This window comes from Lissotriton vulgaris, chromosome 7 (assembly GCF_964263255.1).
Source record: "Lissotriton vulgaris chromosome 7, aLisVul1.2, whole genome shotgun sequence".
Taxonomy (NCBI): domain Eukaryota; kingdom Metazoa; phylum Chordata; class Amphibia; order Caudata; family Salamandridae; genus Lissotriton; species Lissotriton vulgaris.
In genome coordinates, this window is record NC_141695.1 from 1,150,623,502 (window position 1) to 1,150,639,793 (window position 16,292).

The 16,292-nt window shown below is 46.6% G+C and overlaps 1 protein-coding gene across 1 annotated transcript in view; it reads left to right on the forward strand.

Annotated features, from left to right (window-relative positions):
• AFAP1L1 (actin filament associated protein 1 like 1) overlaps window positions 1-16,292 on the forward strand; it is a 164,525-nt gene that overhangs the window by 54,064 nt on the left and 94,169 nt on the right. The window contains exons 3-5 of the mRNA XM_086931589.1: window positions 431-514; window positions 3,009-3,091; window positions 14,341-14,452. Of these exons, the coding sequence (XP_086787715.1) occupies window positions 431-514; window positions 3,009-3,091; window positions 14,341-14,452 (279 nt within the window). The remainder of the gene's footprint in view (window positions 1-430; window positions 515-3,008; window positions 3,092-14,340; window positions 14,453-16,292) is intronic.

Genomic DNA, 16,292 nt, shown 5'->3' on the forward strand with positions numbered 1-16,292 from the left:
GGGGTGACACATTCAAAAACAAAAGTTGATGGACAAAATGCAGAACAATTCATCCATTTCCACCTCAGCAGTATCCACTGCCATTTTGCCAGAATCTGTTTCCTTCTTGACAATCTCCACTGAGATCTTCCAGCCATCCATTGCCCTATTACTGACATCTATCAGCTTCTAGCTGGTGTCCATGGCCTTAAAACAGTCTCCACACACTTTTCGTCTATGTCCATTACTTTCTTCCTCATGTTGATTTCTACCATTGGCTTCTTGCAAGCATCCATTGGCCGATTACTCGTATTCATGGTCTTGTTTCCGCCGTCCTGAGCCTTATCACACTCTGTACTGACCTTTTGCGTATGTCCGTTGTCTTATTACTCCTTACTTGTGCATGGGTCTCTCTTGCTTCTCACTGCTCTTCTCATGTGCTTCTCTCCAGGGGATGAGGTGAATATGACCTACGTAAACACAGTCTCCCTTCGCAATGGGACCAGCTTTGTGGAATCACTCTTCGATGATTTCGGTAAGTTTACTCGGGAGACAACGGTGGCGGGCTCTCCTATTGTGTATTTAAGACAATATATGAGATTCACTCTCTATTGTTCACCACTTCATAGTTCAAAGTATGGTTAACCTATTATTAGCAGATCCTAGCTGGGACAGGTATATATGAAAATCTAGAGTCTCAAACTTGTTTAATTTGGTAAAATCCTGTATAGCAGTGAGGTGCAGTGTGGACAAGATGATCTTGAGACTCTTGACATAAGTTTCAGAATGACTCTTCTGCTGTATGAGTTCAACTGCTGATTTCCCTGTAACCAAGTAACTTTCTGGGAAATTCAGTACTAGAAATTAAATGTCCAAGAAAAGCTAGGAAAGCATTAAACAGCTGCTAGACCAAGCTTCTCCTTACAGCGAAGACGTCTCAGGAGGCACTGCTTTCCTTCTCAAGCCAGGAAGAGGGACTTCTGGTCCCCAGGAAACCATGCAGACCTTTCTTTAATCCTTTGATGGCCCCTACAACTCAATGAACCTGGATAAATGTACAGCACTGCATGAATACTGGCTGTGAACACTGTGGGGGATGCAGATATTCTAGGGAAGACCTAGGCGAGGCCCTTTCCTAAAATCCTGTAGCAACCAGTGACTTTGAGGCTGCTGTTATCCACCTCTGATGTCCCAGGGTCAGAAATGCTATGTTAGTTGAATATAGCGCATGAATCGCATGCAAAGGTGTTTCGGAACTCTTTGCCTAAACATAGTAAGTCAGTACTCAAAATTGAAATCTAGCTGTCTTAAGAAGTTTCCTATAAGATACTATTGATTTCCGATTGGCGATCCATGTCAGTTCTGTTTGGCCTTGGCTCTGTCAGTGTTATGAGGTCAGGCAGTGAAGTCCTGCTCTAGGAGGGGTATTGATGAGAAACAATACAGTACATAGCACTGTAATTAGCACAGGGTCTAGTCAGTGCTATAACTTCGAAGAGGAATGGGACTTTTATTTACTGGTAACTAAAAAAAGCGCTTTAATATTTCTTAATAAAAGTACACCGAATCCTCCGGATTGAGATAACTTACTTATATGGCAGGCAGTCTGTGACCCATATGGACACCGCACTCACCTTTCCCTTGTGAAACTATGATGTACATACATTACCACACATGTGGCAGCACAGCACACAGTAATAAGGACTGGACATTTAAAGGAGGGAGCTAGTTTGAAGTTCCTCTGCAGGTGTACAGGTAAATACTAAGAGACTTATTTACAAGCCCCCTGCGTCACTTTTAACTTGGGAATAAGTGACGTACCAGCGGCGCAAGGGGCTTGTAAATAAGCCCCTAAGAGTCCTGTGCCTTTTAACTAGAGGCACTTTATTGCAATTCAGTCTCTTCATACCCTGGGGTGACGGCACCGTAACCAGCCTGGTTCCATCTGGGGGACCCCTGACAGCAAAGGTGGCATCTGCTCATGAACAGCACTGGGACATCTGGATCACCTGCCTACACTCAGAGATGGTCAGTTTCACTGGAGGGCTGTCTCCTCAACAGACTAACACTGTAAGTCACTGCAGGTGCACTGGACTTCAGCAGGTATTGATCTGCATAAGCCATGCTCTGCACAGAGTCCAGGATGTACACTGTGCACACCCTAAGATACAGTACAGGTGAAGACTAAAAACTCAGTAAGAATTATGGATTCAGTATCTAAGTTCTAGACATTCATAAGACACCCAGGCAGTTGGAAAACACTTCATTCCACCAAGGGCATAGGCATAGATACAGTTAGAGGTATACATATACGTTTGGGGATAGGTATTGGTACAGGCTCAGGTACTTTTATACACTGATATAAGTATGGGTACAGGTACAGGCACAGGCATAGGGACAGGTAAAGGGGCAGGCAGATGCATGCACAGCCGGCAGGATGGCTCAGCGAGTGAACCACTTCCTGCCTGCACGCGTGCATGGCCCACAGATCACAGTCCTGGAAGGGTTGACTCAACCTTTTAAATTTCAAATGATTGATTATGATTTAGTGATAGTGACACTTGTTATTTCCAGCTCTATGAAGTGGCAAAACAGTAACAGCAAGTGCTACCCCTAAGCACAGAGTAGCTGACATTCTATAGCTCATTGAGTCAGCCTTCGTTACTGCTAGTTTAGGCTACAATTCTGTTCCTGCTCGATCCTCAATAGACAATCTGCAACAATTGTTTCCAAAAATGTGTGGTGCTGCTAAGAGCTTTTGGGTGAAGACAGACAGAAACAGATGTAGATTAAGAGAGAAAAGAGATATGTATGCACTTGAAGCCTTCTCAAGAGCCAGAGTAGTAATGCAATGCAAATTATGTGCCCCCCCCAAAAAAAATACGCACTCACCGTACAGAGAGAAGATTCAAGAAACAGACTTGTCGTTTGATACAGTAGCGGGATGGTTCTACAATGTACTGGGTAGCGCAATAAAAATGTGAACATTACCTATGCAACTCCATTGTTTGTTAATCTGCTCCTCACAGACTGCGACCTTCAGGAGCTACAGAACATGAAGGATGATGAGGAAGATGAGAGCGAGGGCCAGCCCTGCAAAATGTCCCCATCTGTAAGTACTGGACTTTGTACATAAGAAGAGGAAAGGTGCCCTCATAGAGCAATTGTAGAGATTTACTCATGCATGGGACCCCAGGCTTCACACCACCCCCTGCTGCACAGGTTTTAGAGGAACTGCAGGAGTGCACCCATGCTTCATGGCACCCCCTTCTTTTCAAGTGTTACCAGAGCTGCATCGTTGCACCCATGCGCCCCACTACCCCCTGACATTCAAGTATTACCACAGATCCAATCATCTGCCCGGGCTGCATATCACACCTTACTATTCGAGTGTTAGTATAGCTGCATCTGTGCACTGCAGCACTATTCGAGTGTTAGTATAGCTGCATATGTGCACTGCAGCACTATTCTAGTGTTAGTATAGCTGCATCTGTGCACTGCAGCACTATTCGAGTGTTAGTATAGCTGCATCTGTGCACTGCAGCACTATTCTAGTGTTAGTATAGCTGCATCTGTGCACTGCAGCACTATTCTAGTGTTAGTATAGCTGCATCTGTGCACTGCAGCACTATTCTAGTGTTAGTATAGCTGCATCCGTGCACTTGTGCTCTGCAGCACTACTCAAGTGTTAGCATAGCTGAAGCTGCGCACTCGTGCTCTGCAGCACTACTCAAGTGTTAGCAAAACTGCATTTGTGCACTCGTGCTCTACAAGTGTTAGCATAGCTACAGCCATGCACACGGGCTCTGCAGCACTATTCAAGTGTTAGCATAGCTGCATCTTTGCACTCCGGCTCTGCAGCACTATTCAGGTGTTAGCAGAGCTGCAGCAGTGCACTTGTGCTCTACAGCACTATTCAAGTGTTAGCATACCTGCATCTGTGCCCTCGTGCTCTGCAAGTGTTAGCATAGCTACAGCCATGTACTCGGGTTCTGCAGGACTATTCAAGTGTTAGCATAGCTGCATCTGTGCACTCGGGCTCTGCAGCACTATTCAGGTGTTAGCAGAGCTGCAGCCGTGCACTCGTGCTCTACTGCACTATTCAAGTGTTAGCAGAGCTGCAGCAGTGCACTCGTGCTCTACTGCACTATTCAAGTGTTAGCAGAGCTGCAGCAGTGCACTCGTGCTCTACTGCACTATTCAAGTGTTAGCATAGCTGCATCTGTGCACTCGGGCTCTGCAGCACTATTCAGGTGTTACCCGAGCTGCAGCAGTGCACTCGTGCTCTACTGCACTATTCAAGTGTTAGCAGAGCTGCAGCAGTGCACTCGTGCTCTACTGCACTATTCAAGTGTTAGCAGAGCTGCAGCAGTGCACTCGTGCTCTACTGCACTATTCAAGGGTTAGCATAGCTGCATCTGTGCACTCGGGCTCTGCAGCACTATTCAGGTGTTAGCAGAGCTGCAGCCGTGCACTCGTGCTCTACAAGTGTTAGCATAGCTACAGCCATGCACTCGGGCTCTGCAGCACTATTCAGGTGTTAGCATAGCTGCATCTGTGCACTCGGGCTCTGCAGCACTATTCAGGTGTTAGCAGAGCTGCAGCCGTGCACTCGTGCTCTACTGCACTATTCAAGTGTTAGCAGAGCTGCAGCAGTGCACTCGTGCTCTACTGCACTATTCAAGTGTTAGCAGAGCTGCAGCAGTGCACTCGTGCTCTACTGCACTATTCAAGTGTTAGCATAGCTGCATCTGTGCACTCGGGCTCTGCAGCACTATTCAGGTGTTAGCCGAGCTGCAGCAGTGCACTCGTGCTCTACTGCACTATTCAAGTGTTAGCAGAGCTGCAGCAGTGCACTCGTGCTCTACAAGTGTTAGCATAGCTACAGCCATGCACTCGGGCTCTGCAGCACTATTCAGGTGTTAGCAGAGCTGCAGCCGTGCACTCGTGCTCTACAAGTGTCAGCATAGCTACAGCCATGCACTCGGGCTCTGCAGCACTATTCAGGTGTTAGCAGAGCTGCAGCCGTGCACTCGTGCTCTACTGCACTATTCAAGTGTTAGCAGAGCTGCAGCAGTGCACTCGTGCTCTACTGCACTATTCAAGTGTTAGCAGAGCTGCAGCAGTGCACTCGTGCTCTACAAGTGTTAGCATAGCTACAGCCATGCACTCGGGCTCTGCAGCACTATTCAGGTGTTAGCAGAGCTGCAGCCGTGCACTCGTGCTCTACAAGTGTTAGCATAGCTACAGCCATGCACTCGGGCTCTGCAGCACTATTCAGGTGTTAGCAGAGCTGCAGCCGTGCACTCGTGCTCTACTGCACTATTCAAGTGTTAGCAGAGCTGCAGCAGTGCACTCGTGCGCTACTGCACTATTCAAGTGTTAGCAGAGCTGCAGCCGTGCACTCGTGCTCTACAAGTGTTAGCATAGCTACAGCCATGCACTCGGGCTCTGCAGCACTATTCAGGTGTTAGCATAGCTGCATCTGTGCACTCGGGCTCTGCAGCACTATTCAGGTGTTAGCAGAGCTGCAGCCGTGCACTCGTGCTCTACTGCACTATTCAAGTGTTAGCAGAGCTGCAGCCGTGCACTCGTGCTCTACTGCACTATTCAAGTGTTAGCAGAGCTGCAGCAGTGCACTCGTGCTCTACTGCACTATTCAAGTGTTAGCAGAGCTGCAGCAGTGCACTCGTGCTCTACTGCACTATTCAAGTGTTAGCATAGCTGCATCTGTGCACTCGGGCTCTGCAGCACTATTCAGGTGTTAGCCGAGCTGCAGCAGTGCACTCGTGCTCTACTGCACTATTCAAGTGTTAGCAGAGCTGCAGCCGTGCACTCGTGCTCTACTGCACTATTCAAGTGTTAGCATAGCTGCATCTGTGCACTCGGGCTCTGCAGCACTATTCAGGTGTTAGCCGAGCTGCAGCAGTGCACTCGTGCTCTACTGCACTATTCAAGTGTTAGCAGAGCTGCAGCAGTGCACTCGTGCTCTACAAGTGTTAGCATAGCTACAGCCATGCACTCGGGCTCTGCAGCACTATTCATGTGTTAGCAGAGCTGCAGCCGTGCACTCGTGCTCTACAAGTGTCAGCATAGCTACAGCCATGCACTCGGGCTCTGCAGCACTATTCAGGTGTTAGCAGAGCTGCAGCCGTGCACTCGTGCTCTACTGCACTATTCAAGTGTTAGCAGAGCTGCAGCAGTGCACTCGTGCTCTACTGCACTATTCAAGTGTTAGCAGAGCTGCAGCAGTGCACTCGTGCTCTACAAGTGTTAGCATAGCTACAGCCATGCACTCGGGCTCTGCAGCACTATTCAGGTGTTAGCAGAGCTGCAGCCGTGCACTCGTGCTCTACTGCACTATTCAAGTGTTAGCAGAGCTGCAGCAGTGCACTCGTGCGCTACTGCACTATTCAAGTGTTAGCAGAGCTGCAGCCGTGCACTCGTGCTCTACAAGTGTTAGCATAGCTACAGCCATGCACTCGGGCTCTGCAGCACTATTCAGGTGTTAGCAGAGCTGCAGCCGTGCACTCGTGCTCTACTGCACTATTCAAGTGTTAGCAGAGCTGCAGCAGTGCACTCGTGCTTTACTGCACTATTCAAGTGTTAGCAGAGCTGCAGCTGTGCACTCGTGCTCTACTGCACTATTCAAGTGTTAGCATAGCTGCATCTGTGCACTCGGGCTCTGCAGCACTATTCAGGTGTTAGCCGAGCTGCAGCAGTGCACTCGTGCTCTACTGCACTATTCAAGTGTTAGCAGAGCTGCAGCAGTGCACTCGTGCTCTACTGCACTATTCAAGTGTTAGCATAGCTGCATCTGTGCACTCGGGCTCTGCAGCACTATTCAGGTGTTAGCCGAGCTGCAGCAGTGCACTCGTGCTCTACTGCACTATTCAAGTGTTAGCAGAGCTGCAGCCGTGCACTCGTGCTCTACTGCACTATTCAAGTGTTAGCATAGCTGCATCTGTGCACTCGGGCTCTGCAGCACTATTCAGGTGTTAGCCGAGCTGCAGCAGTGCACTCGTGCTCTACTGCACTATTCAAGTGTTAGCAGAGCTGCAGCAGTGCACTCGTGCTCTACAAGTGTTAGCATAGCTACAGCCATGCACTCGGGCTCTGCAGCACTATTCATGTGTTAGCAGAGCTGCAGCCGTGCACTCGTGCTCTACAAGTGTCAGCATAGCTACAGCCATGCACTCGGGCTCTGCAGCACTATTCAGGTGTTAGCAGAGCTGCAGCCGTGCACTCGTGCTCTACTGCACTATTCAAGTGTTAGCAGAGCTGCAGCAGTGCACTCGTGCTCTACTGCACTATTCAAGTGTTAGCAGAGCTGCAGCAGTGCACTCGTGCTCTACAAGTGTTAGCATAGCTACAGCCATGCACTCGGGCTCTGCAGCACTATTCAGGTGTTAGCAGAGCTGCAGCCGTGCACTCGTGCTCTACAAGTGTCAGCATAGCTACAGCCATGCACTCGGGCTCTGCAGCACTATTCAGGTGTTAGCAGAGCTGCAGCCGTGCACTCGTGCTCTACTGCACTATTCAAGTGTTAGCAGAGCTGCAGCAGTGCACTCGTGCTCTACTGCACTATTCAAGTGTTAGCAGAGCTGCAGCAGTGCACTCGTGCTCTACAAGTGTTAGCATAGCTACAGCCATGCACTCGGGCTCTGCAGCACTATTCAGGTGTTAGCAGAGCTGCAGCCGTGCACTCGTGCTCTACTGCACTATTCAAGTGTTAGCAGAGCTGCAGCAGTGCACTCGTGCGCTACTGCACTATTCAAGTGTTAGCAGAGCTGCAGCCGTGCACTCGTGCTCTACAAGTGTTAGCATAGCTACAGCCATGCACTCGGGCTCTGCAGCACTATTCAGGTGTTAGCAGAGCTGCAGCCGTGCACTCGTGCTCTACTGCACTATTCAAGTGTTAGCAGAGCTGCAGCAGTGCACTCGTGCTTTACTGCACTATTCAGGTGTTAGCAGAGCTGCAGCCGTGCACTCGTGCTCTACTGCACTATTCAAGTGTTAGCAGAGCTGCAGCAGTGCACTCGTGCTCTACTGCACTATTCAAGTGTTAGCATAGCTGCATCTGTGCACTCGGGCTCTGCAGCACTATTCAGGTGTTACCCGAGCTGCAGCAGTGCACTCGTGCTCTACTGCACTATTCAAGTGTTAGCAGAGCTGCAGCAGTGCACTCGTGCTCTACTGCACTATTCAAGTGTTAGCAGAGCTGCAGCAGTGCACTCGTGCTCTACTGCACTATTCAAGTGTTAGCAGAGCTGCAGCAGTGCACTCGTGCTCTACTGCACTATTCAAGTGTTAGCAGAGCTGCAGCAGTGCACTCGTGCTTTACTGCACTATTCAGGTGTTAGCAGAGCTGCAGCCGTGCACTCGTGCTCTACTGCACTATTCAAGTGTTAGCAGAGCTGCAGCAGTGCACTCGTGCTTTACTGCACTATTCAAGTGTTAGCAGAGCTGCAGCTGTGCACTCGTGCTCTACAGCACTATTCACGTTTTAGCATAACGCATCCTTGCACTCGTGCTCTACAAGTGTTAGCATATCTAAATCTGTGCACTCGTGCTCTGCAGCACTATACCTTCGCGTTTCGCCTTGCAGCATTTTCACGGTATGACACATGAGTAATCTGAGTACTTTGACACATGAGTAATCTGAGTACTTTCTACACTCGCCCGTTACTCTTTGATGCAGAATGCAGCATGCATAAAAGTCGAAGTAACAAGGAGAAATACAAATATTTCTACCTGTTACAGCTGCCTCGGGTGGACACACAAAATTGCTGTAACCTAATGTTTACAAATCTTTGTAAATATGGATTTGCATGAAAATTCATGGAACACCTATTTTACACAAGGTAATGCAAGCTGCCTTGAGTTACCTTTTTTCTTCTTTTTTTTTACAAATCCACTCAAATCGTGGCTTGTGTGGTTTTGTAAATCCCAAAATAGATTTTGCACCAGGCTGTTGCTAAAAAGTGGCACAACCCAGATGCAAAATGTTAATAACTGTTGGCCCCGGTTTTTCAAGGCCGATGTATAGAGATGGCTTCTTGTTGACCTCTCATTCCGTTATCTCTCCTTCCCAACCTGATGTGAGGATGGAGGAGCCCAAATCCCTCACCTTTAGAGCAGTGGTTCTTAACCTTTTAACTTCTGTGGACCCCCACATAATCAATACTTTAATCTGTGGACCCCCATTGAGTCATTACTGGAATCCTGGGACCACCAAGGAGGCATTACTGGAAGCAATGGACGCTGGTCTAAGTAATTTTGATGAACTGAAACGCAAAACATCACATGAAAATACAGAATCAAGCAAATACACAAATGAATAAATATGTTATTTAATTCACAAATGTAAAAAATATAAAAATTGTAATTTTAATGGGAAGGTTAGAGTTTTTTTTAAATTTAATTGAGGCCACCCTTTGTCCATACTGTATTCTGTTTGATGCACTGGACTCCTCCCATGAATCGTTCTGATGATACAAACTTCATTTCTAGCCTCCAAACTCAAATTCCTTCAGATTTACAGAATATTTTTAAAATGTAAATCTTACATTTTGATTTTTATTTATACACTGTTTATTAATCTGTTAATTAAAATGTTCTAAGCAGCCTCGAACCCCCTGAGCAGTCGTGGCGGACCCCCAAGAGTTCCAAGACCACAGGTTAAGAACTGCTGCTTTAGGGAATGAAATGAATGCCTTCTTCTCCCAATCCTCCAACCCCCCACACACACGCACCAACAATCAGTGTCTGTCGACCCATGCGGTGCTTGGTGGCACGACAAGGCCCGCTGTGTGCCAAGGCTCTCCTTTATAAGCAGACATTGTGCCACAGAGAGCTGAGCCCTGTGTGCCTGCGTTCACCATGGTCAGTGCGATGCCCTCTTCTAGAGCACTCTCAGATGGTCAATGCGGCCCTCGCCCTGTGTTCCCCGTGAGCCTGGGCCTCTCAACTTCCCGCTGCCCATCAATCACCCTGCCCTCTCGACTATTGTCTCATCCTGGTCGCTACTGTGCACTCTTGTTTTCCCTTTCATGAACTCTGCAGGTGACAGAGAAAAATATCTTTGAATTCCAGATTCTTAAACCGAGTAAGACAGAGGGCCATGTTATCAAGAACGGCGATAACATTATCGCCGCTTTAGCGGCAGGAAACTGCCACTAAAGTGGCGATAAGGGGCTTGATAATATGCCCTTAAGAATTCCCATAGTAGCCCAGGTTTGATGTCCTTCACACCAGAACCTGGGCTTCTATGGGAATTCTCAAGGGCATATTATCAAGCCCCTTATCGCTGCTTTAGTGGCAGTTTCCTGCCGCTAAAGTGGCGATAATGTTATCGCCGTTCTTGACAATATGGCCCAGAATCTTCTGTTTAGGGTCTTAATTTTCTGATGTTGAGCCCCAATAAAACAGTCTTTAAGTTACTTGGCAACACTGGTCTGTCTCTTCATCCTTGTTGGACAGAAACCCTAGGGTGTGTTTCATTGAGTTCTTATAATATACGTCTTCACAAATAGTCCACGTTGTTATAATGTTTATAATTTATATGTGTATATAACGGGCACTGCGGGAAGAGAATATACCCGCTGTTAGTGTCAATAAAAGGTCGACATGTTTAAGTCTATTAACCTACCACCAGTGAATCCTCCACTCTATAACGAATCATAGGATCAATGGATGGTTATGTATATTTAAACTCTTCTACATACATACATTTGTTCGCACACTATTTTTCATTGAGCAGCAGCACTTATTATTAGGCTTATAGAAAGCCGCCACACCTCTGTAAAGGGTTAATTGGCTGAAAAATGTTGGCCTTTTATTACCACTAATAGCGGGTATATTTTCCTTCCGCAGTGCCCTATTTTTAATCCTGGCCTAGGGACCCATGAATAAAGGAAACTGCCTACCCTGTAGCTAGTTTTAACTGTCACTCACACTCTTGCTCTGCTGCCCCAGCACTCTCGGCTCATCGTTGAGGTATTTACAATACCTTTCACTAGAATAAAACATCCCTGAGCTCCTCCCTCTCAGTGAGAGGGTTGAAGCCCGTACCATGACTAGATATCACGGAACCAGGAGATCCCCAATGATGAAACATGCCACCTATGATGTGTGAGGGAAATCGTCCTTTTAAAGCAATGGTCTTCAACTTGTTTGATGCCTCCCTCCCTCCCCCATGACAAAATCAATATCATCAGGCCCACCTCAGAATTTTTCACAATGATTCTATTAAACTGGCAATAATTAAATATGTCTCAACTTATTTAAACACATGACATAGTTAAACATTGCAGTTAAATTCTGTTATCGTTTTTAAAAAGGGACCAAATACTTGTTTGCCAAACATATTATTCTGGTCAGGCCGGCCTTACTAATGTGCAAAAGTAGCCACAGTGTTATTATTAGAAATGGGGGTGGGGGATTGAAGAGTATTTGTGGCCCCTTTTGACACACACAACCAGCTGGATATAAATGACAAAATATGTTAGTGATAGCCCATTACTGAGCGGCTTACTGCCACTCATTTTCTACCTGATTAAAACAAAGCATTATACTTCTTTTGGCAAGAGCCTGGCCCCCCCTGGGATCACTCGAGGCCCCCTTAGGGGGGCCCAACCCAGTTTGAAGACCCGTGTTTTAAAGGGATATTTCACCCTAACTAGGTCTTAAATTGAACAGTAATCCTTTTACACTCAAGGATTTCTTGGCTGTCGTAGTGTTAACCCTTGCTGGTCTCTAGTCTAAACCTCCTCGGACCACCCCTGTGTGATAGACTAAATATTTATGACACAAGCATAATCTTGCATAAATCCCGTCTGTTGGGTTTCACACATTTTGCCTTAATTGTATTTCCTTACTCTTAATCAATTGTTCGTCTGGGGAAGGCCGGGACAAGCAGACATGTCTTGGTGCAATGGGACATCAGACGTGTCCAAGGGCAGGTAGTGCCCTACGTGTAATGTTCCCCGCATTTTTTTAGAAACTTGGGATAAATCATTAAGCAGGTACCTCACAAAAGCATTGTTTGCCAGATGGGACCACACGTCCAATTTCCATGCGGATGACCACCCAAGCATCTGCCACATAATAATAGTCATTTTCATGAAATATCCATGCACTTCACATGGAAAACATTTCCCAAATCCTCCCAGGCATCGTTTAGCAGTCGCTGACATACTAGAGGGGCGGATGCTGGTTCTCACACCTCTTCTGGTGCTGACCTCATGCTTTGATGTTTTTTTATTAAACCACCAGGAACTGTTACGCGTGTTGAAATGTAATGTTAGAGTTATTGTACAGAGCTTTTGTGAGAGGAATATATACAAAACACCAGGGACGTCACAAGGGGGGTGAAGGGAAGCAGTCAGCACTCTTTGCCCCAGGCCCATCTCTTTCCTCTGCTAATATTTATGTATCACAAAAGCAAGCGAGGTAGATGTTCTCAGCTGTTGCAAAGTGGGCCATAAGATGGACATTCCTCTCACGGTGACACAGGGCATTGTTTTTATTTCTTAAATTTTTTGTTTTTTTGTTTTGAGCAACATGGACGTGTTATCTAAATTCCTAGACAGTGTTATGTGCTTGGTGTAGAGTTTGATAGCCTTTCATCTCTGGGTCTTCTGTAAAATAATGTGTCCATTTCTGTGGTGATTACATTTCATCAGTGCCCTATTTGTTCAATATCCCTTTTCCAACAGCGTGGTTGTCTAACAGTCCCTTTTCCCACTAGCCAGGCACCAAATTTGAAAAAAAGCACATAGTTGACACAGTGGAACCGGTATTGGTTGGCTTGTCTCAGCACACAGGCCAGGAATGGAATGAACACAAACACTGAAGCCTTTTGATTGTTGTTTTATGTTTTTTGTTTTGTTTTAGTTGTGTCCTAAGGTACCCTGGGCTGTGGAATCTTGGTAGCTTAAGGTTCTCTAATGCTGCCTTTACAGCGGACTTCTGTTAACACACTATTAATGTTCTGCATTATGTCTTGCAAGAATCTGGAATCCCTGGGGTTTTTAAGGTGGTGTGAATTAAAATCTGTAGTGGTAGAGTTTGGCGTAATGGTGGCTTGCATGCTTCTAATAAACTGCAGTTCCAGACAAAGATGAAGTTCCCACTCTGAGCAAGTTTGATGCAGGGAGGTGTTGGGAATACTGTGTATGAAGTCTATTCTGGTGGGCAGTGTGAAAAGCTCATAATAGCGGGTATTCTGTGAGCTTTGTGTTTGAGAATGGAGGGCTTAGAGATCCCGGGCATGAATGTCAATTAACCAAAATGCCATGGGCAGCGGAAGTGGCATCCTACACCCTTTGGACCCTCATGACATCACAGGAAGTGCTTCCACAAGACTTTTGACATCACAAGAAATGACACTATTACAATACAATCATTGCAAGATTAAAAAAATAACAAAAAACTACTATTGCTGATACATCCTAGTTTAGTCAACACCCCTGTGTTAACTAGGGGGTATCCATGGTTTGACTAAATACATGAACTGTACATGTAGCTGTGGCATATTCACAAGCCTGCTTATGCCTCTGGAAATGCACTTCAATTTGGAACAGATTTATGTTTACATACATAAGAGTCCCGGCAACCACTTACAACTGCTTGTGATTTCATCCTAATGAAACACACTTTTTCTTCTAACTTTCCTTGCACAAATTCCCTGGACCCATACCCTGCAGTACTTAACTTTTCCACCAGCTCAGAAATAAGGCAAATGTTGTCCTCTCAGGCTCTCACACTTTCACTTCAGGGATTAACTGAGGAAGGCTTGGAATGTTTCTGGCTTTTAAATCAGAAATGTTAAAACATAGCACATTGGGCCTTAACATCTCATCTGACCGGTGCCAGGGGAATGTGTGTTTTCACCTCTTCACATAAAATAAAAGGGCATTACTTCGGCTTACCCAGCTTACTTTTTAAAATCACACAGCATCCTCCATGTCAGAAAGTTATTGCTGTAATTCAGTTTGTATCATTCTGCCTCAGTGTTCAGAGTTCCACAGGGAAGGGATGTGTGGCTCTGTAAATGGTAAACATGGCTCTCACTGCCCTGTTTTCCCTCCACTTTTAATGCTGTTCCTGTAGCCTATGGGGCATGGGGTAGCAAAGACAGCACCAGGGGTAGCAAGAGACAAGCCAGGGGTCGCAGCCACGACCCCTGGCGTCCTCTAAATAACGTCTATGATCCAGGGCTATTAATCAGGTACCTTTTGTGAGTAATGCCACCCTATTCCAGTGATTCAGTGTGCATACTGTGCTTTCTGAAATTCCCAGTGACTTAACCTCTTAGTATTTGTCTCCGTTGGTGAATCTTTGTCTTCTGGTTTCCAGGTCCCGGCGGACGCACCTCCACCACTGCCCACGACACCCCCACCCGAAGACTACTATGAAGAAGCAGACCCCCTGGGGCCAGGGAAGTCCCCAGAGTACATCACCTCTCACAGTGAGTACCGCTCATGCCATTACCCAAACAGTACGGGGAGGAAACAGAAGCACTGTGGGGGTGGGTGAAGGGTGTGGAGTGGTATGATGTGGTGTGGGGCTCTTCACTTGGCAATAGTTTGTTTTGGGGGGGTCAACAAAACTCTTGTTGGGGTTGAGGGTACTCTAAATGCTCCATCAAGTGTTCTGGTAAATTCAAATGTACATTTTCTATTGAATGCCTGCATTCTAGTGAACTCAATTTCTTTTTGTTTGTGTTCTTGAACATGCCAGCGAACAGCAGATATGAAGAGGTCAAACAAAAGACCTGATGTAAAGTTTGGCAAATGCATGTCATCTGCCAAAAAGCGGCAGATTTTTTGTCATCCGTACTAAGAGCAAACAGACATCTGTGCACTCTACAAAGGGTTAAAAAGGGAAATCACATCATTTTGGTGGATGTCCAACGTCTGAAAAACACTATTTCCACCCCACAGTTATTTAATGTGCATTTGGAGGTTTTTGTCACTTATCTGGTTTGGCATTTCGTTTGTTTTTAGAACTTGAACTTTCTTCCTAATATTCCGTTTGGCTTTATTCAGAATAGGAAGATTCATAGTGGATTCTTAGGAAATTGAGAATTCACTTAAAATTCGTTTTAGAAGAGAACAATTCCCATATAGTTGTTGTTATACCTGACAGATGCAACCGTCCTGTGGACACCCCTGATCCAGGCAATCTGACTTGAAGTTGAATCATGGGGTGTCCATTCGGCATCCGTTGGTATAAACCAAGAAGACCACTTCTGTTACCACTCCCAGACCTATATCAGTTGAGGCCTCCGGCAGCAGGTCAGGCTGGTCTCCTAAAAGTTGAAGGGGCATAGAGAATGACAGGCTCATTGTTTTGGGGCATGACATGCTGCAGGTCTGAGCTTGCCTGCTGTGTCCATTATGGAAGGAACTGACTGTTCCACTTGGGGAAGTGGTCCCTGATCCCATCCTGTATGTTCTGTGACCCTCACCATTAGGGAGAATGAGAGTTCCCTCTTAGGGCCAATCAGCGAACAGAAGGCTCAGTGACTTCACATCCGTGGTCACACATGAATGGTTGTAAACGGTTGGGAACCATTTTAGTGACATTTATTATGGGCAGGCTAGATTTCATATGGATCCAAGGAACCACTTGCATTCTAAAATTTACCCCACCTCTCGATTTTTTTAAGCCAGCCGTTCCACTCTATAGCTCGCATTTACAAAATACCGGCCAGCTCAGGTAAGCGTGGCGGGGCAGGCGCGGTGGAGAGGGTAGTCAACAGATGACAGAATATGTATTATTTATATATTTAATTATACCTATTCCATTATCTGCCAACCCCCCCCCCCCCACCCCCCCCCCCCACCCCCCCCGTCTCCACCCCGACCCGCTCCAGCCCCACCACCCCACTGCGCTTACCTGACCCGGCCACCACTGTATTTGATATGGTTGGAGATGACATTAAAAATATTTCCCTTTTAAAATGTCACCCATCCCCTTCTCGCTTTCTATAACAAACAACTGAGGTCCTGTGATGTGACTGGAGCACTCTTAGAGAAACCACTGGAACAAGATCAACCTGCAAGACATTCTGGGAGGGCAGGTCAGGGACTCTCGAGGGATGCGGGGTGTTTCAGAGGATGGGGTGTGGGATTTGAGAAGGGGTGGAGCGGAGGGGAAGAGGTCTTTCTAAGAGCAGTCAGACTCTAGGGGATTCATGGCCCAGTAAAATAATGGGAACTCCCTTTACCCAGCTCACTATAATGCTTGACTCTAAGTGACGGCAGGGGAAATGTGTCAGGAGCTGTGTAAACAGGGCCAGGGCT